Source organism: Colletotrichum graminicola (genome assembly GCF_000149035.1).
Source record: "Colletotrichum graminicola M1.001 genomic scaffold supercont1.1, whole genome shotgun sequence".
NCBI lineage: Eukaryota > Fungi > Ascomycota > Sordariomycetes > Glomerellales > Glomerellaceae > Colletotrichum > Colletotrichum graminicola.
In genome coordinates this window covers 328,836-354,087 of record NW_007361005.1, presented here as the reverse complement: position 1 = coordinate 354,087, position 25,252 = coordinate 328,836, and the positions used below count along the sequence as shown (strand labels likewise).

Below are 25,252 nucleotides of genomic sequence, written 5' to 3'. Positions count from 1 at the left end.
CCGATTTATTCTGTGGCAGCAGGCATAGGGTTGTTGGACTGACGCAAGACGTGAGTGAGGTGAGGTGAGGTGAGATGTGTGTGTGTGTGTGTGTGGTTCCGAAGACGTCGTGCGTGACTTGGGAAAAGGAAAGACACATTGAGATAGAGACGCTTGCAGTGTTGGTCAGGGATGCGAGGGGTGTCGGCGCCCACTGTTTACCAAGAAACGCCTCTGTGTCCCGGTGATAGTACTATGGTTATATAATCGTACTATGGTTATTAGGTCACAGACTCACAGGTGACACCGCCCCACCAACTATGGCGGCGAGGATGGCCGGCGATGGCCCCCAAAAGCCGCTAGCCTCATTCACTACCACTTCCAGCACCTCCAACATGGCCGGGGACATCCCGTCAGCGGGGACTCAGTCTTTGCCTACCTACCTAACTAGGTAGTGCTGTTCTGTTCTTCCCTTGTTTCCCTGCCCCTCTTGTCTCCGTCTCGCGCGATTCTTTGCACCGTGTACATTGCCTCAGTACCGTGCCTCGAAGCGCATGGCCCGCCCCGGCGGCGACTGTTACCCACTCTCCCACTAGGTACACTATTCTCTGTTCCTCGCAGCACTGTCGCTACCATCCTTGCTCATAACTCTTCACCCTTGCCCTTTCCCATATCCTCTCTCCACATTAGAGCCACCTCCCAACCCATTCCTCTCTTTTCTCTCTCTCCCTCCTGCTCCTGGTCTTGCAATCTCGTCGCGACCTTCCCATCCTCCTATCGTCCGCCTAACGGCTTGTGTTTTCTTTTCCTGTTTGCTGCGTTCCTCGACGCCATCGCCAATTGATTGATTTCATCATCAATCCAAAAGACACAGAGGTGAGTCCATCGTCGCTCTCATACTATATACAGGCGCGAACGAGAGAGAGAGAGAGAGAGAGCGCGGCACGGACGTACAACCCACACCAAAGCCCCCCCCTGCGAACAGCAGTTGTTTGAGCCGGCGCCGACATCGAGCCATTGGGAATCGGGAAAGCGAGACGAACGAGACACGAAGAGAGACAAGACAGACCATACAGGAGAAACACGCCCGCTCGCCCGCCTCCTCGACATCAGTTCCTTCCCCGGCCTCGACTCCTCGTTACTCCTATTCGCCTTCGCCTAGATTGTTCTGCATTCCAGCCCCGTCCCGTCGCCTCCTCCCAAAAGAACCGGATCCGTCTCTCTCGTTCGCCCGCTGGCATCACGCCCATTCGCGGCATGGTTGGCTAACGAGCTCTGATCCCCTTCAGGTCCCATTCGACGCAGCCCCCAATTCTGTCCAAAATCCTCCAATCACTTTTACTCCCCATCAATTCAATTGTACCTGTTGCCGGTCTGAACGACACCAAACCGCCAAAATGGGTTGCGGAATGAGCACGGAGGACAAGGAAGGCAAGGCCCGCAACGAGGAGATCGAGAACCAGCTGAAGAGGGACAAAATGATGCAGCGCAACGAGATCAAGATGCTTCTTCTGGGTAAGTCGATTGCTTCGCCGTTCCTTCGTTCCGTTCTCCCCTAACCGTTAGCTAGGTGCTGGTGAATCCGGAAAATCGACAATTCTGAAGCAGATGAAGCTCATCCACGAGGGTGGCTACTCGCGCGATGAACGCGAATCTTTCAAGGAAATTATCTTCAGCAACACAGTGCAATCGATGCGGGTCATCCTCGAGGCCATGGAGTCATTGGAACTGCCCCTTGAGGACCAACGCATGGAGTACCACGTCCAGACCATCTTCATGCAACCCGCTCAGATTGAAGGGGATGTTCTGCCGCCCGAAGTCGGAAGTGCGATTGAGGCGCTGTGGAAGGATCGTGGCGTGCAAGATTGCTTCAAGCGCTCTCGCGAATACCAGCTCAATGACTCTGCGAGATAGTAAGTGTCTGATGCCCGGCTGACACAGGCCGCTTGCGCTAACAGTACAGCTACTTTGACAACATTGCGCGCATCGCCGCTCCCGACTACATGCCCAACGACCAGGATGTCCTGCGATCGCGTGTCAAGACGACGGGTATCACGGAAACTACCTTCATCATCGGCGATCTGACTTACAGAATGTTCGACGTCGGTGGCCAACGGTCCGAGCGAAAGAAGTGGATTCACTGCTTCGAGAACGTCACCACAATCCTCTTCCTCGTCGCCATCTCCGAGTACGACCAGTTGCTGTTCGAGGACGAGACTGTCAATCGCATGCAGGAAGCTCTGACACTGTTTGACTCCATCTGCAACTCGAGATGGTTCATCAAGACCTCCATCATCCTCTTCCTCAACAAGATCGATCGGTTCAAGGAGAAGCTCCCTGTCAGCCCCATGAAGAACTATTTCCCCGACTATGAGGGGGGCGATGACTATGCCGCGGCGTGTGACTACATTCTGAACCGATTCGTCAGCCTGAACCAGCATGAAACCAAGCAAATCTACACGCACTTCACTTGCGCGACAGACACGACCCAGATCCGCTTCGTCATGGCGGCAGTGAATGGTGAGTTAAAACCCCCATCAGACCATGACGGCTCAAAGATGACAAAGGACGGTGGCTAACCTGGCAAACAGACATCATCATTCAAGAGAACCTGCGGCTGTGCGGCTTGATTTAAGAACCATCAAAACGTTTGCTTTTTTCCAACAATACCCTTTACTTCTTAATTGCATGACACAAGCCAGAAAACGTCATGGGAGGCTGGCTCATGAAACAACTTTTCTCCCGATGAACAGACGGCGGCCCGATGGTTTCCCAAGATTCCCTCGATTACGCGACTGTATTTTTCTTCCACTCTCGACCCGTCCCTGGTATATTCCTTCCCGGACTTGGGCGGTCACACTTTTTGGTTTCTACTCCTATTGATCCACGCTCCGTAATGAGAGGGAATGGACGGGGGGCAGCTATGTACCAAACTTGACGTCGCGACAGCAGCAGGCGGGATCGCACGGGAGATGGAGCCCTGCCGTAGGCGGGCAGCGAGGTAGCGAGGCGACGGGGATGAGAGGAGAGGGGTGGAATTGAATCCCGGATGGATGGATGGATAGCAAGAGGAAAAGAAGCAATGAACTTGAATGCATTTCAGAGAAGCCCGATGGATGGAAGGTGGTTAAATATCCTGTCTAATTACGAGAAATCTCCTTATTCGTCGAGCTGCTGTGACATTGAGCGTTTTATACCAGCTGTGCCCGTTCTTCAACGGCTTATAACACATCGCTTGCCTTGATGGCTCTTGGCGAATGGCCGAGTTTGACGGGTGCCTGTTAAGAGCGTTGAGATGCTGTGATTTCTTGACCCCTCCCAAAACAACAGCCAGCTCAGCCGACATGCATCACCTTGTGCGTCATGTGAACAGAATTTTTATCTTTTGAGATATCTGCACATCACTCCGCACAGGATCTGATAGGCTCTGGCCGGCAAGCTCCGTTCCCCGCTCTCGGCCGTTCACGGCGTCGAAAGACGTGACTGCGCCGCTTCCGGCCGCCTGGGGACCATTTCTCACAAAGCACGGCGGCGGTGAAGAGACGGCCCAGTTCTGGACAGGCTCCCAAGTCATCATCCGTTATCAAGCAGCACTCACAGGCGTGCGAGACCACATCCCTTCGAGACTTTTTATCTTATCTTTTTGTTTTATTTTATTTTATATTTTCCTCTTCTTCCTTCTTTTTTTATAATTCAAGGGTCCTGTCCAAGCCCATCCCCCTCCCTCCCTTGCGACCTGCCCCTCCATTCGCAGTTCTCTTCCTGCCCGCCGGCGACTTCCCATGGGCCAAAGCCATCCATTCAGGCTTGGGGGAGATTATATTGAGATGAGACGAAGTACATTACAAACATCAATTGATTAGGCGTTGTAGCAGTGGCTGAGCAGGCCGAGTGGGAGGGAGAGTAGGTTGGGAAGAGGGCGTGAGTGGCGCACGTCCCCCCCGCAGTCCCGCCGGCCAAGGCCGCCAAAGAACGCCAAGACTTCTTGATAGATAGAGCCTCAAGTTCGACGGGGAAAAGCACGTCCGCCAGGTTTGGGGTGCTAACATTTTCGAGCCGGACGGCGAGTTGCGATGTGGCAAGAACTTACGAAGTATTTCGAGGCAGGGGTGGGTGGCGTGTTCGTCAATTTTCTTTTCCTTCTAGACTCGACATGGAAATACCCATCCCAAGCGGAATCTGAAAACACGGAAACACGGCAGAAAGGCTCGAGGAGAGGAGGGATTGGAGGATGGATGATGGGGAAATCAATCTTGGAGTGATCGCCGAACAAGGATGCCAGGTCCTTGGGCAGGATAACACCAGATTGCGCGCTGTTTGAAGGGCGAGCACCGTCTCCAGTACTGTAAGTTAGGTGGTTCGACGGGCGGGTACGTCACATCTGTACCGTATGTTATTGAAGGGGAGGGGGGAGAATGTTTACTATCGGGCAGGGATCATGTCGTCCCATCTACACATCTACTGGGATCTCACGAACTCAAATGTGTATGTTGGCATATGGGAGGTATGCTCTGGGGAGGTGTGTCACGTGATATTCACGTGACACACCACCACCCCGGCAGTATCCACCCTTCCCCTGCAACGCAAGGATATTACTACAAGTAGGTGCCTGTATCCGTAAGTCTAGATACAACAACTACAACTACACACCACAATCCTGTTTATATTCATATACGACTTGGAATATCCCTTCCCTGTGATAACCAACAATGTACAATGTACTTAATGTTCGAGATGTACCTCAAGATTGACAATAGTAAGATGTAAAAGTGCATACTCTTCCTAGACACCTAGCAGGAATAAAGTGTGACTGTTTACGGAGTATACTATGCGTGTACGTAGGGCCTGTGGCAAGCTAAGATTAAGAACCCAGGATACAATACTGCGTAGTACATGCCCATTCGTCCGTTCTCCCATACCTTGTGAGAACGCTGATGACTTCTCCGCCCCCTGTCTGCCCCTCTTGTCCTCAAACATGTTGCAGGGTGGCTGGGCTTCTGACCAATGGGGGTGGTTTGTGTTCACGTTACTGATGTTTTGTTGCTTTTCTGCACCAGGCGTCGTATGCTAATTTAACAGTCCCCCCCCCCCCCCCCCCCCCCCCCCCCCCCGATCTTCTATTTTAGGTACGGGCAAGACTGACTGTTGCATGGTGTCGCTCTTGACCTAACCCCCTTTTCATCTCGGCAAGGCGGCGGAGGGCCCTGTATTGTTTGGGAACTGAGACGGCGCGCCGGGTTTCCAGGACCAGACGGGCCGGAGATTTCGGGACGATCTTGGTATTTCTTGGACTGCCCGGATTTTTCGCCCATGAAGAAATTGCCAGGACAAGGCCGTGACCGGACGAGAAAGATAGAGTTGCGATTGTGGTGGGGGAGGCGGGGGGCGACCGTTTCCTCCATGGTCCCAACATCGCTCTTTCACAGTATGGGATTGTCGTGCCTGCCCCATTCGGGTGGCCGCTTTGAACTCGTTGGGCCGCCTGTGTGCCCCCCTCCCCCCCTTCTCGTCCTGGGACTAAGAGACGTTGAAGGGTGAAACTTTTGGGTGACTGACCGGCAACGAGGGTGTCTGTGTGTAGAAGTAGCTTTTGCGGCCCCTCCTTCGCCAGCAAACCGTCGGCAGGGTGAAGGATAGGCGGCGGATGACTCCAAAGTTTTTCTTCTTTTTCCATCTGGGGTTTGAAGGGGTTCCCAGTCACCGACTCTGGAGATATTGGGTGCTGGCTCCTTGGGATAGGACAGTAAGGTGGGCGAGGTGTCGGAACACTTGCACGCACGCGCGCGTGTGTGGATACATTGGTACATACTGTTCTCTCGGCCCAAGAGCACAATGTTGTCGACCGGGCTACAGCACACGTCTGGTTGTCCCCGAGTGAGCCAAATGTCTGGGCAAGGCGACAACAGACACAGCTTGCAACATGGGGGCTGGTTTGACACAAGGAGCGGGAGGGCGCATACCACGCTTACGTGATAGGTGCTCCTATATTATACGTCTCTCGGGTTTGAGCGGGATCAGTGGCATCTTCCAAGACGTCATACAAATTCAGAGCTGGCGCACTAGGCAGGCGTACAGAGAGCGCACAAGAGCCTCGGCTGTGACGATGAAGGATATATGGCCTGTCGGGGTATAGAGAGTACATAGTAGAGGGCTTGCTGCTTCCCGCAACAGGGGCTGCTGGACCGAACAGGTCTGGAAGGTACGAGTACGTAACGGGTGCGACTATCATTAGCCACAATCAAATTGACCTTTTGTTTTGGTCCGATTCATTCAGCTCCGCAATTTCTAGGTCCTGGGACACTCCCGTCTACACCCCAGCTCTGGTTGATATCTGCCATGTAGGTATCGCAAAGATACCAATAAGCCCCATTGCCTTGTGTGTGGCCACTGCGTCCCGATACAGGATGGACAGCTCAAGTCCGGAATGCGCCAAACCAGGAGACTTCCCAACGAAAGTGAGAGGAGACACGACAGCCAGCCACCATCCTCAGGTGTAAGATATACTGGTTCACGATAAATGATCTAGTGTTATACAAATGAGGGGACGGTGATGATGGATTGAGATTGTTGGTACCAATCTATCTATGTGCGTGTGTGTGTGTGTGTGTGTGTGTGTGTGTGTGTGTGTGTGTGTGTGTGTACGCACACTAACCAACCCGCCGACCTTGTCTCATGGTAGCTGCAGGCCACGACACCTTGTGTGCCTGAGCTAAACCAGGCAACTGTAGCCCTCTGGTGTCCGCATGACCTTTGGTGGTTGTGTCGCTTGTGGTGCCCATCCTGTATTCTGGCTGTATGCCTGCTCTCTATTGTCTGCCTAGGGGAAACCCTGAGTTCCCATTGTGTTCTGTTTCATAGTGTTGCTCTTTCGTTCTCTCTGTATTCGTATACCAGACTGTGCTCTACAACGCACGTGCCAAGGGAAGCTTATTGAGAGCAAGTCAGGCACACAAGCTTTGCCCGCTCGAGGTGCAATGTGGCACGGCGATGGTGAAGAAGCTACACAAGGGCCATGTAATGCTCGCAGGTTCGACTGACACAAGATGGGCACGGCGAGTCAGGCATCCGCAGTTGGCTGTGCCAGACTAGAAGGCAAAAAATACCATGGTATCTCACCATATGAAGAGTCGGGCCATCTCTTTATACTTTAACACCAGGATGACGAAACGGAGATAATGTAGGGCAAAAATAGGTCGACAAGAGCCTTTCAGGCCCCGTTGTCATCCTCTCCCATCGGTGCCTCCGGAACGGAGCTTTCTGGATCGGGATGCTGACTCGGGTCATGCCCTCCCTGCTGGGCGAGGAACTCGGCGTACTCGGCGCTAGCAAGAGCTAGCTGCCGTGCCGCTGTTTCGATCCGGAGCTGAAATCGCACGTGTGGGTTGTCGCTCCGAGCTTCCGCCATGGCCCTGTCCAGTACATCCTTGACAAACTGCGCAACCGTCGGGTCGGCGCCAGGCTGTCCGAAGCTGGGGCCTGCGGGGGCCATGCCGGGAGCCATCGGTGCCGTGCCGGCAAAACTTGTGTTCGCAGACACCTGGGGCACAGGCTGAAGCTGGATGGCTGGCATATGCTGAGGAAGGTTGTTTTCTGCGTGGGAAAGCTTGTTAGTTATCCGATGTTTTCTCGAGGACCTACTCGTTGCATCCTCGGTTCCTGCTTACCGTGGAAAGAACAGCGAGAGCCGCTCGCGTTGAACCAGCAGTTGGCGCAGCTGCCACACATCTGGCCGCTGACCACCACGCACCCGTTCCAAGGACCGTAGCCCTTGTGACAGCTCTTGCAGGGACTATGGGCTTCCTGTCCCGAGACGTGGGCCAGTAATGCTTCGACGTTGCTTCTTCTCTTCAGGTTGAGAGTCTGGTCCTGGCGGCGCTGCACCGCGAGCCGCTGTCCCTCGTTGTTGGCCAGCCGTTTGGCGAGTGCACTATCGATGACCAGTTGCCCGTATCCGCTTTCAGAAGCGAGGTCCTCGGCTGTCCGGGACAGACCCCCGGCGCCATGAGTACCCATCGGGGCTTCCATGGCGAACTGGGCCGGCAGGCTGTGCAGATCGGGGTGGATGTCAGCCTCGGCCCCGGGTACTGAGCCGGGAGGACCGTTGGCTAGAATGCCGGCGGCGGCGAGATCGAAGGGGTTCGGATGATGGTGCTGTTGGTGCTGCTGGTGCTGGTGCTGGTGCTGGTGCTGGTGCTGATGATGGGAGGAGGTACCGGGAGGTGGAGGGACGGTTATCTCGTCGTCATCTTCGTGTTCAGCTTCGGCCTCTGCATCGTGGGCTAGCTGCTCCAGCTGATCGGCTGCGACGGAGGAGTGACGGCTCTGACGGCCGTGAGCGTCGCGCTTGAGGCCTCCAGCAGGCTTCGTCACCTTGTTTGGGCGGCCTCGAGGAGGTGGTCGGCTTCCGCCTCGGGCACTCATGGGGTAGTTGAGCAGAGCGATGCTCCTATTTCATCGAGGTGGACGGCGAGGAAGCTCTAGCTACCTAGTTGACGATGAGTGGCGTTGAGGGCGGACAGCTGGTGTCAGCTGGGGGGTGTGTGTGATGAGGAGTTTGGGGGGTCGGGAGGAGCTGTTGAGCGGGAAGAAGCTGGTGGTTGTCTCGGGTTCCACTCACAAACTGCTACGGGTACAAATGGAAGGTACATAGGAGCTCGGACCAAATGTTTTGGTTCCAGCACTTACCGAGTCTTATATAAGCGAGTAGTCTAGACTTGCAGAAGATAGATACATCCGAAAGAACAAAACGCAAAGATTGTCTGCTGTAATACTGTTAGCTGTCATGCAAAATGAGACTGTTTATGTGGACAGTGAACGAGTTACCATGGAACTACGTGGTAGAGCTCTGCGCTCTGCACTCTCAGTCCGCTACATCAAGGCTATGCACAGGCGTGATCAACTCGAGTGAACTGCTCGGAGCACCCAGGCCCCTGTTGCTTGATGACGATGGGATGGAATTATTCGGTCCATCATACTGGCGCGTATCCGTTGATGCTATTCGACACGAAGCAAAATCGCGCTTCTTGACTACTCCAGCTAGATGTTTCCTCGGCTGGAATACAACCCCGCATCTCATGCCTCGGCTGTGGCAGAATTCTCCCAGACATCACCGCCGCCATCAGCCTCAGTCATTTCCTTCCACCGCTGGACAAACTCCCTCAACCCGCCTTCTCCCGACAAACTCGTATCGACAACCTCCTTTGGCAGCTTATGTGCAGAATACTGCGGTGTGCTGAAGTTGAATGCAACTGGGTTATCCTTTTCAACCAGCCTCAATTCAGGAACCAGTTCATCAGCATCTTCTTCGTCCGTCGTCTCGTCCGCAGCGCTGCCTTCAAGCTGTTCTTCCTCGTTCACAACGGAGCCCAGCATCGGCTTCGGGACCTTGAATTCGAGCAGCTCGACCCAGCTGAAGAGCAGACTGTCTGTTCGCGGCGCCCAGGGGTTGATGTCAATAAGGCGCACCTTGCCGAGCTCGTCATATGAGTTGCTATCGCAGGGCACGTAGACGTCGAAGATGAAGGATCCGTCGGGAAATGTGAAGCGCAGACGGTCCTCAAAGAAATCGGTGATCTTGGACACCAGCGCAGGCCGGAGACCGTCGAGGAACGGGTAGTAGTTCCAGTCCCGCTGGCAGACACCGATGAGAGCGCGGTGCTTGACGAAACAACGAAACTCAAGCGCGGGGTTGGGCGCGAAGAACGGTCTGAGAACCAGGACGGGCTGAAAAGGCCTGTTTGAGGTCGAGGAGACGGTGTCTTTGAAGGCGTGCTCCAAGTCATGGCTGACAAAACTGGAGCTCTTAAGAAGGAGATAGATATCGTTGGGCGATGTGCACTTGAGTGTGTTCTGGTGCGTTGAAATCCAAGCTGCATCCTTCGGGGCGGACCAGTTCAGCTTGGGCGCAACAGCGCCTCCCAGCTCATTGATAATGTCCTTGATCTCCTGGTGGATTTCGGGGAAGCGCTCATTCGGAGGCCGAGAGTCGGCCTCGGGCTCGTCATCGGAGCTATCCCCTTCGAGGTGCCGGTTCCGTCTCGGTGCGTCGGCTGTGTTAGAAGAGGCGGACCACTCCCCCTCGTCTTCCTCAGCGAGAACATTATCTTCGTCGGCGAGGATGATGCCGTCGTCGCGAATGTATTGGACAAAGTCGGCTGATAGCTTGATTATTCTCGACCTGATTGACACTGTCCGGTACTTGGGAAACCAGCTATCGTACGAGCAATTCAGAATGTGATCCTTGGCCACGGGCGGAAAGGTAAGTTCTTCGGGGTTTTGGGCAGTGGTGTTGTTGACTGCGTCCAGGGTAGGCTGCCCCCCAGTAAGACCTTCGAGGGACGGCATTACGGAACTAATTTCTTGGGATGAGAATTGTGTTTGATCAAGGAGATTTTTGGTTCTTCCTAGTCGGCGAGATTTTGGGAACCTGGCATCTGCGTCAGAGCCCTTTTGTGGTAATAAATCTCTTCCACTTTCACTTACATCGATGAGTCTTCTCTTCATTAGTGAGTGAGGCTTCCTTCCAATCGCCGAAAGGTGAAAGTACCCCACTATCATCCCACCCCGTCCTAACTTTTCTGCCGCGCCGTGACTCTACGCTCGAACTCACCGCCTTATGTGGCCTGACCGAACGTCGTCCGTACCACTCTGCCAAACGCCCTGGGCCAGTGACGTCTCGTGCAGCTCCAAGGTACGAGATACATCTCGGTTTTCCCGCCAACACCAAGTTGATTCAAGATCAGCAGACACAGATCGTGACTGTTTCTTCAATCCCACACAAATCACAAAAAAAAACAAAAAATCACATAATCAATTTCACAAGCCATGTCTGACAACGTCGGTCTCTCAACGCCTCGCGGCAGTGGCACTTCTGGCTATGTCCAACGCAACCTCGCGCATATGCGTCCGCGCGACTACGGCGCGCCCTACCCCCCCAAGGACGCCGACTCACTCCGTCACAAGCAGCGACAGCCCGATAAGGAAATATTGGAGCACGACCGCAAGCGCGAGGTGGAGGTCAAGGTGCTCGACCTGCGCGACACACTTGAAGACGAAGGGTTAGCTTATCTTGCTCGCCTCTTTTAACCATCGATTGGTATGGTGCTGACCAACCATTTAGTCTTGACGAAGAAGAAGTAGAGAAGCGATGCGACGAGATGCGAACGAAGCTACTAGCCGAGCTAGAGAAACAGAAGAACAGCCGCGGCGGCGGTGCCGGGCCCATACGCAAGCACTTCAAGAGCCATCAAGTGCACGAAATGGCCGACGCCAAGATTAAGGAGAGTGAGAGATTACGTAGCGCTCTGAGAATAAGCAAAGACTATGAAGAGGGCAGCCATTGGAAGAGACAAGAGGAGAGACTCCGGGGCTCCTTGGAAAAGGAGGCTCAGAGGGAAGATGTCGATTAGGCATGCGATTCTGTCAGATTTTCTGCTAAGATGCGTAGCGCCTGGATTTTGGGTACGGATTGGCATGGGATGGGCGTTCAGGCGTTTGTTTACGAATCACAAGCAGACGAGCGTGGCGGCGCTGCGACACTGGTTCGTACCGATACCAAGTCGCTGAAAAGACGGCTCGACGCATCGAACTTGCCAGCAAAAAGACCCGTGTTGAACTGTTGGTACATGTGCGGAGATTCATTCCGTCTTCTAGTAATATACAGATGCGAAGCCGTCATACATAAGCCACTTATTTCTTTCCTGCAGGTGGCATCCACGTCTCTGGCTGCCAGTTCTCACTTGGCCCTCGAGCTTTCGCCCAAGGGTCCTTTCCGTACTTGTTCTTCGTCTCGTTTGCAGGCTGAGCCGGCTCGGCCGGTTTGTCAGACTGCGGCGATACTGTCTCGGGTGCGTTCGCCTTCGTGGTCGCATTCGTCGCCTCCAGTTCCGGCGCAATGGGTTGAGTCTGCGCAGTGTTGAATGATGGCAAACGCTGACCTGTCTGCTGCCCCGGAGCATCCGTCAATCTAGGCTTTGCCTCCCATCTGGCATCTGCCTGCGCTGCTAACACTTTCATGCGCTCCTGTCGGAAGGCCTCGCGTGATTGTTCTTCGAGCGTCGGGGGTTCTTGTCGGGTGTGCCTCAACCACTGGTGCCACAACGGGGATACCTTGACGTCGGAGAGGTAGACGGATCGCGGATACTTGACGATGCGGCGGAAGCGGCCAGGTCCATTGCCGCGGGTCTCTCGAAACTCCCAAAATGTGTAACCCTGTAGGTCACGGCCTAGAACCGAGCGTATTAGTCTCCGCGGTCATATATCTACAGAGGAGGGTGAGGGGAAGCAGAGGTTGGAACCGTACCAACAAGGAAGCGCTTGCGCCATGGTAGTCTGAGCGACTTCCACTTGTACCAAGCCTCCAGAAGGGGTGATATCCGTGTCGGAGACATCTGTACCGTTTTGTATGGGGGCTGGGGAGAAAATATCGACGTTCAGGAACCCATGGCTTCAAAACGCGAAGCTCACTAGATTCTAGAAAAGTAATGAGGTCAACCTTGGATAATTTGCACCGCCACGGGAAATTTGGCCGAGGAATGGATATCTTATCTTCAGCCACGTATTTTTTCTGCAGGCGCAAGCCAACCCTTTAAAGAACGAGAGTTACATTGACCCCACCAGCCACCACCGCACACGTCACTCCGTAAGGCCGCGGCGCACCAGCCGGACCCTGGGCGCTGTCACCTTATCCCAGGTTCCCGCCAGCGCGAGATGCATAAACAATTAAATCTTCCCCACCATGACCTGTCTTCGCCCGGTATTCAATCATTACGACCTGCCACCGGACTGCCTAATTCCCCCTGCAGAACATTGAATTTCACTCCCAGCTGTCCTCTCGAGCGAACAAGAAACGAACTTCAGCGGAATCATCGCCAACATCCGAGACACGTCTTACGCACGCGCAAATCGGCTGCATCCCCAGCGTTCGTTCCCTTACTCCAACTCCGTCAGCGCCGACCCCCGCCGACGTCAGCGCCCAAACGCTGCATTACTGAAACGCATCCCACGAACCCAACTGCGAAGCGCCTCGATTCATAAACATCGAACCGCCCCGATCCGCCATTGATTCCCTCATCGATAGCACATACCAAGATTCAAAATGGCATCAGTAACGTCCTTAGACAAGGACTTGCGCAAACTGCGCCTCGACAAGTATACACCTGCTGCAGCGAAAGAAGTCAGCGCCTGGATCGAGGGCGTTTTGGGAGAGAGACTACCTTCCGGTGATCTCCTTGAGGGACTGAAAGATGGTGTTGCGCTGTGCAAGTAGGTCAACTGCTATCCGTCAGTAGTTGCCGTCACTGACAGATGATGCTCCAGATTAATCAACCTTGCGGTACCACCGCCTGGCGTCAAGTTCAAGAAGTCAGCGATGCCTTTCGTTCAGATGGAAAACATTTCGCACTTTCTACGTGCCTGCAAACAGCCCCCTCTCAACCTGCAAGACCACGATGTCTTCCTTACCGTCGATCTGTTCGAGCAAAAAGACCCGGCCCAAGTATTGCAATGCCTAGGCGCCTTCAGTCGTGCCGCACACGCAGCAAACCCATCCAAATTCGCCTCACCGATCGGCTCCAAAAGTCGCGGAGTGATGAGTCCTCAAGCCACTGGACGCGGAACCCCTTCCCCTACGCGATCGCGTGGGTTTTCGAACGCGTCTGGATTTGGCTCCCCTCGACCTAACCTGACCAGTGCCAAGACGGGAGATTCAGGGTCGGGAAGATGGAGCCCGACCAAGCCTACGTCTCCCGTTAGCAGCTGGAGTAGAAAGGAACACGAGGGTGCCACCTCTCCAGCATGGAACATCGCTCAATACGGCTACATGGGCGGTGCCAGCCAAGGAAACCTAGGCATATCGTTCGGAAGCCGGAGGCAGATCACTAGTGCTGGCCCCTCTGTCCCCTCCTTGGCCGATAAGGAAAAGCGGCGGAAAGAGAAAGAAGCTGAAGAGGAACGTCAGCGACAACAGATGGCGGAGCTCAGACGTCAGAAAGAGGAAGAGCTTGAGCGCGAGGCTCACTTGCGGGAAGAGCAGGAGATCCAGCGTCTTGTGGAAGAGAAGCAGCGTCAGGCTGATGAGGAAAGACGTCAATGGGAAGAGGAAGAGCGCATGTGGAAGCTGACGGAAGAGAAGCGCCGCAAGGAGGAAGCCGAAGCCGAAGCCCGCTTAGCAGAGGAACGGAGCCGCGCCAGAAGCAAGAGTGATGCCCGCCTGCGGGGACAATTTCTCAGTCAATACCAGTCGGAGCAAGCCATCAAGCCCCAAAAGACCGGGGCTGACCGGATCGCTGAACTGGAGAAGGAGCTCGAAGAAGCCCGAGAACGTGAGAGGCGATATGAGCTTGAGCGCCAAGGTCGGACGGGCAGGACACTCGCCGCTACTAATGATCCCAAGGCTCGGCTTAGGTCTAGGAGCCGGCCGTCCGACGGAGCCCCTAGTCGCCAAGACTCGTGGTCCAAAAGCGAACGGGAGGTGCTTCAGACTGCATGGTCTCAGCACCAGGATGCGCATGACAACGAGCATCCCGCACTACCTCCGAGATCCCCGAGGCCCCTTCCGGATCCGATGACAGTCGCTAAACCGCCTCAAAAGGCCGTGGCTCACACCACGGGCGGTCGACCTCTTCCGGATCCTGCCGCTTACAAGGCGGCAAACCAGCCCCCACCAAGCCGGACCGATCGGTTCCTCGCTAATAACGCCGCGCCGGCCCCACTTGCCGCCAAACAAACTTATTCTCGGGAGCTGAGTGCCACTGCAGAGCAAGATGCCGAGGATCACCGACGTGCCCAAAGCCAGAACAAGACCAAGGCAGGTGGGTGGGCGTCCAAGTCGCTACTCGAACGCGAAATGGAGATGGAGCGCGAACGTCAGCGTGAGTGGGAAGAGGCCCAGAAAGAGACGGCTCGGGCGGTTCCTACCGGAAACGGTGTGGACGGCATCGGTGGTGGCATTGGAGGCCGCTGGGACGTCAGCCAGTGGTCCGGATACACTGGTGGTGACAACCAGAACAAGGGAGCCCAGGGAATCGGGGCTGGCCGCAGACAAATTGTCGGACCGAGGCCGCTGCCCAACGTCCCGCGATAAGTTATGCGCGGCACTGGTGGAAGATCGTTTCATTTCTGTATAAGGCGCAACAGGAAGCTCAGTATGCAAAAACTCAGCTTGTTTGCCTTACTTTATACCATAAGATGACGGAAACATCAAGCGAAGTAGATATTATTATTTAATAAATGGAGATTGTGTTGCTGCTCATTCGGGGCTCTTGTCGCCTTCCCCCCCATCGGACTGGCATTCCAACCCACCACAAATGTTGCCAAAATCTTTAAATCGTCCTGGCGCACCTAATAAACGAAAAAGTAGAACTGAATTGCTGATATCGGCCATTGCTGTTGAGGTGATCTACATACCAGCAGAAGCCGGGAGCGTGCCATGCTGTAAAACCGTATTGACAAGCATGATGCGTTAGTGTGTGCCATTCAGCTACAGTCACCTTGTATTCAGGGAACTCTATTGTCCAACGTCCTGCTGTATTGAAGAGTGTATGAAAGATCTCGATGTATGTTCGTTCATATGCGTGGCCACCTGACCCAGGGATTACCATTCTAAGATCGGCCAAGCTCCCGGTACTCTTAGTATATGTTTCTCTCTCTTCAAGTAGCCAGACTTGTAGAGTTTCCGCATCTGCCTTATCTCAAATCTGTTCTGCATGAGTTCCCTGGCGTATAAAAATGACCTCTCGGCGTTCGATTTTCTCGCCTGCCAAAACCCCGAGATTTCGTGCCGAATCTAGGTCAAACTCCTGGACAAAAGAATACTCAAATGGCCAATCATTCTGTATGGACAGAACCAGCTCTCGTCTCTTCGTCACGACGCGTAGTCGATTGTCCTCCATTACCAGCTTTGTCAGGATTCTCCAGGCTCCTTCATACCATAAGGGGTTCCTAACTGGGTAAAGACGACCCCAGTTTCTGAACTCGTGTCTAACTTCGTAGGCTTTGCCGAGAGGATCGACGAATCGGCGCCAGAACGGGACTTCGAAACCTTCAATCTCTTTCGTAATCAGTGATTTTCCCCACGCGTCCCAGTGAGGACTCCATGAAGACCGACAAAAAGCAGTGTCGCGCCGTATATACCCATGCATGTCGATTCGGCTCGCCTGAAGCATCCTTAACCAGCGTGATAAAGTCAACTCGACATTTCGGTGGCAATTGTAGGCTGTGAGGATCATATACAGTGCGGTCTTCCAGCCCTCCTTCGTTTCGGAAAGATGAAAGTCAAAACTGACAAGTCTATGTACGTCAACACCCTCGTCAATCAATTTAACAAAAAGTACTGTTAAGACCTCTATAACTTGATCATCTGGAAACGGAAGAATATTGTCTTTATCAATGAGTGGGAACGTCAAATGGTATACAGTGGCGTCCCAAACGGCGTTGACGAAGTCTTCTTTCTCAGTGGGGTCTAGAGCCGGTTTGTCAAATCGATTGTACAATTCGGTTAAAGACCGAATATCTTTCAATTGAAATGCCAAGAGTCGAAACCTTGAGGCCTGGGATGTCTGGGTGAGTTGGACTATGTCATCAATCTCAAAGACACGACGGCGAATCTCGAAAGACTCCCTATCGAGCCACTTATAATAAGCGTCAATAAGATCGGGTCTACAAAGCCTGAGCATCCTGTTAGCCCGGGTCAAAATAGAAACGATCGGACACACTGCTCATCTATGCATAGCCTGATGTTCCGTTGAGCAAGGAAACGGCAAATGCTTGGCTGTTTGGTAGCGACTGCCATCTGTATCAAATATCGGTCAGACAGCATTCGACGCCAATGGCATGAAGACTATCGAAATTAAAGCAACTTCACCTCGAACAGAGTCCTTTTCCCGCACAGAGAACTCAAAGTAAGCCTCCCGGCAGAAAGCATATCCTGCAACGCTCGCAGATTGCCAATGCACATGGCATCCATTAGGTCTTCGCAAAGCCTTGGATCTGTTTTACTCGAGATGACATGTCGAATGTTCATGGCACATACTGGGCTCGCCATGCTGAGCTTCCGGTGAAACTCAACTCTGTAGGAAATTCCACTGAGGCCGAAAGTATACGTCTTTATCTCTTTTGACGTCGTCGTCTCCCTATTGTTTTACCAACGAGATTCTCTGATGATTCTAACGCTTTGTGCTTGGCCGTGGAAACCGTATGCGCTAATTATCTTTCGGTTGCTTTTGTTGACTATTTTTGTTACGCTTGGCTCGGAAGATGCAGTGGTATAAGACGCAGGGCAAGGCAAAGAAGTTGTCAGGCTTTCTGTTGACGGTGCAGCTTGTGCGCTGGACTGGTAAAGTACCAACTGCTGGGAGATATTGAATTGGGAGCTGCCTCTGTGGTCAGCAAAGAATTTTGAAGCATGAATCTTGGAGAAGCACAATATTTCGGCCGTCATCATATTTTGCAAATGGTTCAGGTCTTCATCAAGATACTTGCTCAGGCTTGTTATGTCGTCCTTCTCCAGCAAGAAAGCCAGACCTGCGGCATTCACTATTCTCTTCTTCGCTGCCTTCTTTTCAAGCTTGGCGATGATGTCGTGAAGCTCTGCAAGCGTCAACTGGACACTCCTCAGCACGCAAACACCCCAGGTTTCGATGAGATCGGAGCATCGTCGTGTCGAAGGCCCGCCCTCGAGGCTCTTCTTGATGGCACCGCATATTGCCTCCACTCGTTCGATTTTGATTGCTAACCGATGGATTTCTGTCGAGGCAGACCGGTAGTTGTCGATGGCCCGCTTCACCTTCACGGCCGAATCGATAGGTCGTAATGAGAGCCCGATAACTCCGATTGCAGCCTCCATTGCCAGCAGCCAGAGGCACCGTGATACAAATCCTAATAGCACGGGTTATGATTGACAAAAGAGTGGATCGTAGAGATGGAAGCCTACTAGTCAGGAGAAGAAGAGAAGAAAGTACAGTAAGACACTGAACCTGATGCGCAGAAAGGCTGTGCAGGTTTACCCCGCCGAGCCTGCATCAGGCAGCTGATGCGCGGCCCAATTTGGCCCGTCTGTAGATATCTCCTCCATAGCCATGCTTACTCAATGCAAGCTCAGAAGTACTTCTTTCCTATCTTCATCCAATCATGCCTTTTCCGATAGATTAGAGAGACGCAGAGCCCCGATCTTCCACGATACCAAGACCCGCCAGGCCAGACCGTCGAATTCTTGGGCCTTCGCGTATTACTGGCTTTGACAGAGAGTAAAGGAAGGATTGAGGCCAAGATCCTCTTATTGATGAGGGACTCAAGTGATGGGGGGGAAAATGAAACAGAGACTTTTCAAACATCATCTACATGCAGTAAATATGACTGTCGAATTATATAGTTCCAGAAAATACGTCTTTGTAACTGTTATGTAGGATTCCCAAATATATATTCAAAGGTAATAATCAAGTGGCAAACCTAGGAATTTGCACTGCTCGAGATCCTTAAAGTCCCTCATCATATCACCCTCCACAGGCCAGTAGATCCTCCTCATCTTCATCTCGCCCTTGACGGCCGGCTCCCATAGCGATTGCTCTTGCGCCCTCAGTGTGCTCACAAACCCCCTCGCTTCGAGGAATCCCTTTTCCGGATTCGGATCATACGTTCTCGCGAACGACGTGAACGCGTCCAGAAGGTACTGCCCCCAGGGCAAATCATACTCGTCGCGCAACGGGTTTCCCTGGCGCACGATATTGCCAAACACCGGCAGCAGCTCGCCCGAGTGGCACCGCAGGTTGTCGATGGGCGATTCGGGGTCTCCTGCGGGGTATTCCTTCGACTCGGGTGCCTGGCAGAGGTCGATCTTGGGCCACTCCGGCGTCTGGTACGTCCTCTCGAGCTCGTAGTAGTAGACCTTGGACCCGAGCACGCCGCTGTCCAGGCCTGCGAAGACAGTCGCCTGGTCTATGCAGCGGAACATGGCGTCGGTTGCTAGCTGAGCGCCCACACCATACGACGCCCGGGTCTTGTTCTTCGTTTCTATTGGAGGGAAAAGACGCGGAGGCGGTGCCGGAAGGCCTTGGGATGTGAGCCACTGTGTGTCGTTGACGACTGTCCTGTTGCGCGGGAAGGTCAAGAACGGCAAGCCGTCCTCGGCTGCGATGCCCATGAGCAAATGTACATTCAACGGGTCCCCCGTCAGACACAACTCGTCTGTCGTTAGATAGACACCGTCGTTGACAAGATATCGCGCCCCAGCTCCAAGGCTTTCGACAGGCACTTTTCGAAGACATTTGACTTGGGATGTTGCGTTGATGCACTTAGTGGTGCGAAGTATGGCGTTCCCTACGAGTTCCAGCTGGTCCTCAATCGAGTAATACTTGGAGTATGACTCTCCATACGATATCCCCCCCAGGTTACTCATAGGGATTGCCGCCGCGAACTTCCCAGCAGCTTTCGGCGATGCCATCATGGCCCGGACAGAAGCGGCACCGGCGGACTGACCAAAGATGGTGATCCTACTGGGGTCGCCGCCGAAATCTCGAATGTTTTCCCGGACCCAGTCCAACGCCAGAATTTGATCCGCCAGGCCGAAGTTGCCGTTTGTCTCCCCGTCGTCAAGCGCCAAGTACCCCAGGGTGCCGAGGCGGTAGTTGATTGTGACGAGGACGACATCGCCACGAGAGGCCAGATTCCCGCCGTCGAACAGGGGGTCGCTGCCGGAGCCGCTCGTCAGGGCTCCGCCATGCATCCAGAACATGACTGGTCGAAGCCCGGCGTCGACGTCTCTGTTCCGCGGGAGAAACGGCGTGTAAACGTTCAGGTAGAGGCAGTCTTCGCTGCCGAACCCCTGGTAGCAGGGAGAACCGAACTCGAGGGCCGTGACATTGCCGCCGCAGCCCCGGTACATCTCGGGATATGCGAAGCGCTCTGTCTTGGTTGCGAACCGCATGCCCTGGAACCGGAAACTGTTCCGGTCCCGGAAGCCGAGAACATTTTCGTTGTTGGAGTGGACGACCACTTGCCACCGTTCGGTGTTATCCTGACTTACGCCACTGGAGAATGGGGCCGTTTGCATACAGAAGACTGAATTAGTGGCGGAGGGGTCGGCGGAAGAAACCTCCCCTTGCAAGTTGATTGTCGTCGGGGTCTCGCCGTCTTTTGGAGCAACCCATATTGCGGACAAGTCACTATCCGGCCTCTGATAGTCAAGTATGGAGAGGATTCTCTGAGTGTCATCCGACTCAGAAGCGGAAGCCCACAGCTCCTCGCCAACCTTATTACATGCTGCCTTCGCCTCATTAAACGACATCTTGCTGTGAAGAAATAGAGCGCTGGTGTTCGCCGTCGGGCTTTTCGAGTCTGACAACCAATGTTGTCAGAATTACGGTACTTCTATACATGATTATACGTTACGTGACTTACCTAGCAGATCATTATCCCGAATAATGCTTATGTCGGTCCTCAGGTCCTGAGTTGAAGGCGCGCACGAAACAGCTGCAGCTAGCAGGGCGACCAGAGAGAGCGTTCCCACTGGCATGACTACTTGAAATCGCCGAGAGACACAAGAGAACTCATATATACAATTATGAACCTAATAGTGAGACTATCAACCTCAAAGCATGACCGAAAGAGGGAACGATATAATTGTTTGGTTTTTCTGAAGGGCTTGGGCTGCGAGAGTGAGAGGACGAGTTGTGGGCCCAAACCATCCCATCGAGACGGACAAGGACACCCGCTCAACTTAAACATCGACTCAGCTCAATACAGACGGATTCCTAATTGCACCGAGGATGAACAGCGAAGGAAAAGACCAGGGATCTTCCGAGTGGCAGAGGCGAACGAGAGAAGAAAAAGCCGGCACGGTCCGGCAAGGTGTTCAGATCGTTCGACTCCGGTCACCCCAGATCGACTCATCCAAGCTGACCAAGCTCATCATCAATACGCACAAAGAAGCTTAAGAATTCTATATAACCCATGTCCGGACTGCGGGTAGTGTGGCTCGATGTGCCGGGAGCACCGCAGGACCAAGGCGAAACGGGAGGGAGACTCCGTTTCCTCTGACTAGGGAAGCATGACGGACGGACGCGGGCACTCTGCGATGTTCGACCAGACGGCATGGGCCGCCGGCAGGCCGATGCGTCGACCCGAGTCAGGAGGATGCTGGCGGGAAATGTTTCAAAACTTTGACTTTCCGCGTGGCTCGCACGCTCGAACCACACGTACTTTATAACTTACTCGGAATCACCTAGGTATGCTCAATACGGCCATGAGCTACTCCGGTCCTACTGTCCCGATGGACTGGTGAAAATTTGGGCGGCCCTGCAGCTCAAGGTGCTGTTTGCAACGAGGCGGTGCTGCAGTCACGACAAGCTTTGAATGAGGCACGATTGACGAAGTCCACTACGTGCGTGATAGATTTATCAAGCCTTGTAATCGGAGCCGCCGTCGCATTCGCTTCTATCGATCGCTCACCCAGATCGGTGCGGCGTGGGCGGCGAACAGGCCTCACGGCGTCCAAGAGCCTCGGCTGGTATGGACTTGGAGAAACCGGCCAAGGTAGAATCGTGCTTGGTGAGATGAGTTAGACCGGGGAGCAGTCCGGTTTCCATACCTTCTATGCACTGCTGTTTGGTCATTTTATGACATTATACTTTTGCGACGACGGCGCGCTGACTTGAAAAATATGTCCCGTCGCCGAGTCATCTTTCGGATGAAAATCGAGATCCCTAAAAGGAATCTGTTTCGAAGGGGATTGGAAGCAATGAGAAGAAGGGGGGGAACCTAACCATGACTCACGGGTGTGAAAGGTGAGGATGGAAGTCCAACATAAAAGCCGTCATCACACTCTCCAACATGTCATGACTGCAAACAAACGGGCACTGTGCCTGATGAACCACAGCGCCGAATGTCTAATGTCTGTAACTTATACCGATTATTGTAATTTCAAAGGGTGTCTTCCCCCCTTCGCCTATGTACCGGATGGCTCAATTTGAGTCAGAGTTTAGACCTAGTTTCCCGTGATGCGCTCCGACCTTCCAGATGTTGACCATAAGTCTCCCAATGACCAAGGGGCTCACACATCACCACTGGACTTGGCAATCCAAGTTTTACCAATGCTCTTGCCTGGGGGCTTGTCGCCCCTGCAACAGTCGAAGCTGCCCTTGTCGACGACCCAGAACACAAGGTCAAAAGCGTTGCACTGAATCATACCCCTGGCCTCCATTTTACCACTCTTGCCGCAGCCTGCGATGCTCTGCGTGAGTATACCAACGATGTCCAGGTCGCCGAGGGAGGTTTCTTTGTCTCTGGTAGGGTTGATGTGGATTCCAGCGGCAGGGCGACCGACAGCAAAGACGCAGCTGCCGCTCGCCATCAGCTCGATCCAAAATCTTCCAGCGATATCGCGGTCCGAGATGACCCATTTGCCGTGAGTCTTGCTCCAAAAGAGGAGGAGCTCTTCGCAATCCTGGGTCTTGGCCATCTGACCGCGGTCGTAGCAGACAGATGACTGTCTATCGCAGACCTTCTCGCCCATGTCGGAACGATCAAAAAAGAGACGCTTGGTGATTGGGGTGCTGGTGGCGGTACCCTTGCCGATTGTGGCTCCGTGTACTTTGGTTATCTTGTTGGCATCGCCAGTGGCACTAGCACCCTTACTCTTGCCCTCACCAGCGTCGACCTGGGTGCGCTTGACATCGATGCCGGCGAATATGGCATCATCGGTAGTGTTGAAGTCAAGCTTGCCAGCCTTTGAATTGACGAAGACGGCCTTGCATTTGCCGTTGTCGAGTTTGACTTCGTAGCAAATGGCATTGTCAAATTGGGGCTCGCTGAAGGCGCAGAGGGAGCCGCAAGCAGCATCGCGAATGACTCCATTACCCTGGGGAACGGACTCAGGGTTGGCTGAGACGACAAGCGCCATCACAGCGACAGCAAGGAATCCCGCCATGATAGCCATCTTGGAGGTTGGTGATGTAATGATAGAGAATACCTATGGGGGGGTGTTTCCTACCGTCCAGGGTCGACAACACCCCGATTAGTTCATGTAACGAAGAGGAATTAGAGATGAGGAGAGTGGAAAAACGCAGTGAGGTTTCAGGTGAGATTTTTCCTTTAGCGATGGATGTCTTGCGAGTACTGTTCTTGCTGGCCTCAGTTAAAAGGAAAAGGGGAGGAGCGATACTCTAGCAGGAGGGTTGAAACGAAGGTGAGATAGTAGAACGGCAGGAACGTTACCTCCAGGTAGGCATAAAGAACAAGAGCAAGGGATGGAGCAAGCAACTATGAGCACAAGACAAGGAAGTTACATCACAGGAAAGCAGGGATAAGCGACCACTAGTGATGATTACCCTCATACTCTCAGTACTCTGTGCAACAGCAGAGACAAAGGAAGCCGCGTACCCTGACTTAGAGTCCGCCTTGGAAGTGTTCACAATTGGCAGAGTAGCTCACACCGTTGTCATTCAACTTGGACGCGGTGAAGCCTGCGTATATGACGGAGTCCGGTGATGGTCCTCAACTAGCTTAAAGTACGTAAGGCTGTGTAGTTGTCATATTTCCTGGCCGAGGTCGGCTAGGTCGCAGTGATTTTGCGACTTAACCTTGACATTCTCAGCTGAAGCTGCAAGAGTTGAGAAAGAGAGAGAGCATTCTTAATTTTGAAGACTAACTGAATGCCTCCAGGCAGGAGAAGTGTGGACTGTGCGTCCAGGATGAACAAGCGCGGAGAGACAAAGATTCTGCATTCTGACAAATGTAGTACAGACGAAGCACCAAGTTAAACACACTTTATTCAACCCACTGGAACAATGAAAACAGGAGTTGGACGGTGTTTCAATACTCGGAATTTCTGTCAAAAACCGGCACTGAAACTTACCATGGGGTCATGCTACCAGAAGGCCAAGAAGTAGTCTTCTGTGGGGTCCAAAGTCCATAAATCTTGTTCCTTATCGTGGCATCCGAAGCCATGTGTAACTCTCGGGCTTCCATTTGGTTGTAGGTAAGCATTGCTTTATAGGGGTCGGGTACTTCGTTTAATCTCCTGACTGAGGAGTAGATAATGTCGAAAAGGAGGCGAGGCGGCGTTCGTAGCCATGCCGCCGAACCCTACTTTCAGAGGGTCAGCAGACAATCGGAATCTGCACTGAGGCCCAAGGCAGGCTTCCGAGTCATCTGTGCTTATCGAAAGATTACAGAGTCTTATATGACAAGAAACACCGCCGCGTAAGTTGTTCATTTCGGGACGCAGCACTTCTGGATGGGGCGGCCGGAGCCAACGTGTCGAGCCAGCAACGCAAGGCAGGCCAACTATGTTCACCTTACAAGCTCTCATCGGATCATCAACACCTCATGGTTGTTTCACTGAATGAAATACGCCGATGGAGTCATTGCCACGACCTTGTGAAACGTACAAGAGCCCAACAGACAAGTTTCGGACGGCATGCTCGATACGGGGATACCACGTAGATACATTGACCACAAAAGTCAAGAGCAAGAGGTCGCAGACAAAAGAGCAATAAAATGTGCTAATCGCAACAATGAGTGAGCCGTGCCAGCCAAGAAACGAGGCAGCTTACACATTCGACGGACGTGTGTAGAAGAGGGGCGGATCAGAAAGAAGGCAACCTCCCAAAGTGCAGCAAATCCTTCTAGTCTCGCTTGGTTTGCCTGCTTTGTCGGAAGCGGTGAAGCTAGCCTTGATGAACATGGACACGAAAAAGTGGCTTTTCTTGCTGCGTGGAAAAAGGCAAAAGCCATTTGTTTCTTGCTGGTCTCCAACACGTCCGAATATCTCCCCTCTCCAGGAGCAATGCACCTGGGTGGGGCTACACAGTATGCTCGAGATGTGTAAAGAGAAGAAACTAATCGTTACGTTATAGGTGCTCTGATCCAGTCAACGATGATCATCAACCGAGGCGCGTCCGATTGTTGGCAAAATAACAACCTCTTGTCTGGCTTTTGAGGATTGGGTCGCAATACAGGTTTACGGCGACACTGGATCCGGCGGGGACCATAATTCTGTCATCGTCCGTGACACAACCGACGATATAGACTCGGTGGAGCAAAGCAGAGTGTCCACAACAAGACGAAAACCCTCTAGATTGATGAGTTGTACGAGAAGCACCAGGGAGAGAGCAAGGTAGTCCCTCTAGCCTTGTGCAGCTCTGTGATGGATGCATGCAGGCAGAGAGGAAGCTGAGAGCAGCAAAAGGCATCTTGTCACGCCTATCGGGCGATTTATTGCATATTCGGCGTTGCCTGACAGATGAGAGCCGTGGCAGTATGCTTTGTTGGCAGTGGGAAG

The 25,252-nt window shown here is 53.3% G+C and overlaps 9 protein-coding genes across 9 annotated transcripts; 3 read left to right on the top strand and 6 right to left on the bottom strand.

Moving 5' to 3' along the window:
* Positions 1–1,376: 1,376 nt before the first annotated feature.
* On the top strand, positions 1,377–2,614 carry GLRG_00093 (G-protein alpha subunit; the record flags this gene model as incomplete). Its single annotated transcript, XM_008090778.1, has 4 exons — positions 1,377–1,494; positions 1,550–1,892; positions 1,943–2,499; positions 2,571–2,614. The coding sequence occupies 4 exons, from the start codon at positions 1,377–1,379 to the stop codon at positions 2,612–2,614; spliced, it is 1,062 nt and encodes a 353-aa protein (XP_008088969.1).
* A 4,572-nt stretch (positions 2,615–7,186) lies between these two features.
* On the bottom strand, positions 7,187–8,400 carry GLRG_00092 (uncharacterized protein; the record flags this gene model as incomplete). The annotated part of the gene is made up of 2 exons (XM_008090777.1): positions 7,187–7,569; positions 7,644–8,400. 2 exons carry the CDS (start codon positions 8,398–8,400, stop codon positions 7,187–7,189), a joined length of 1,140 nt encoding a protein of 379 aa, XP_008088968.1.
* Positions 8,401–9,051: 651 nt separating this feature from the next.
* GLRG_00091 (uncharacterized protein) lies at positions 9,052–10,323 on the bottom strand (the record flags this gene model as incomplete). The annotated part of the gene is made up of 1 exon (XM_008090776.1): positions 9,052–10,323. One exon carries the CDS (start codon positions 10,321–10,323, stop codon positions 9,052–9,054), a length of 1,272 nt encoding a protein of 423 aa, XP_008088967.1.
* A 480-nt stretch (positions 10,324–10,803) lies between these two features.
* On the top strand, positions 10,804–11,387 carry GLRG_00090 (pre-mRNA-splicing factor CWC21; the record flags this gene model as incomplete). Its single annotated transcript, XM_008090775.1, has 2 exons — positions 10,804–11,036; positions 11,099–11,387. The coding sequence occupies 2 exons, from the start codon at positions 10,804–10,806 to the stop codon at positions 11,385–11,387; spliced, it is 522 nt and encodes a 173-aa protein (XP_008088966.1).
* A 280-nt stretch (positions 11,388–11,667) lies between these two features.
* Positions 11,668–12,368, bottom strand: GLRG_00089 (uncharacterized protein; the record flags this gene model as incomplete). The annotated part of the gene is made up of 2 exons (XM_008090774.1): positions 11,668–12,203; positions 12,281–12,368. The coding sequence occupies 2 exons, from the start codon at positions 12,366–12,368 to the stop codon at positions 11,668–11,670; spliced, it is 624 nt and encodes a 207-aa protein (XP_008088965.1).
* Positions 12,369–13,075: 707 nt separating this feature from the next.
* On the top strand, positions 13,076–15,061 carry GLRG_00088 (uncharacterized protein; the record flags this gene model as incomplete). The annotated part of the gene is made up of 2 exons (XM_008090773.1): positions 13,076–13,242; positions 13,297–15,061. 2 exons carry the CDS (start codon positions 13,076–13,078, stop codon positions 15,059–15,061), a joined length of 1,932 nt encoding a protein of 643 aa, XP_008088964.1.
* Positions 15,062–17,116: 2,055 nt separating this feature from the next.
* GLRG_00087 (uncharacterized protein) lies at positions 17,117–17,821 on the bottom strand (the record flags this gene model as incomplete). Its single annotated transcript, XM_008090772.1, has 1 exon — positions 17,117–17,821. The coding sequence occupies one exon, from the start codon at positions 17,819–17,821 to the stop codon at positions 17,117–17,119; it is 705 nt and encodes a 234-aa protein (XP_008088963.1).
* A 576-nt stretch (positions 17,822–18,397) lies between these two features.
* Positions 18,398–20,485, bottom strand: GLRG_00086 (carboxylesterase; the record flags this gene model as incomplete). The annotated part of the gene is made up of 2 exons (XM_008090771.1): positions 18,398–20,307; positions 20,371–20,485. The coding sequence occupies 2 exons, from the start codon at positions 20,483–20,485 to the stop codon at positions 18,398–18,400; spliced, it is 2,025 nt and encodes a 674-aa protein (XP_008088962.1).
* Positions 20,486–22,021: 1,536 nt separating this feature from the next.
* On the bottom strand, positions 22,022–22,906 carry GLRG_00085 (uncharacterized protein; the record flags this gene model as incomplete). The annotated part of the gene is made up of 1 exon (XM_008090770.1): positions 22,022–22,906. One exon carries the CDS (start codon positions 22,904–22,906, stop codon positions 22,022–22,024), a length of 885 nt encoding a protein of 294 aa, XP_008088961.1.
* Between the last annotated feature and the right edge of the window lie 2,346 nt (positions 22,907–25,252).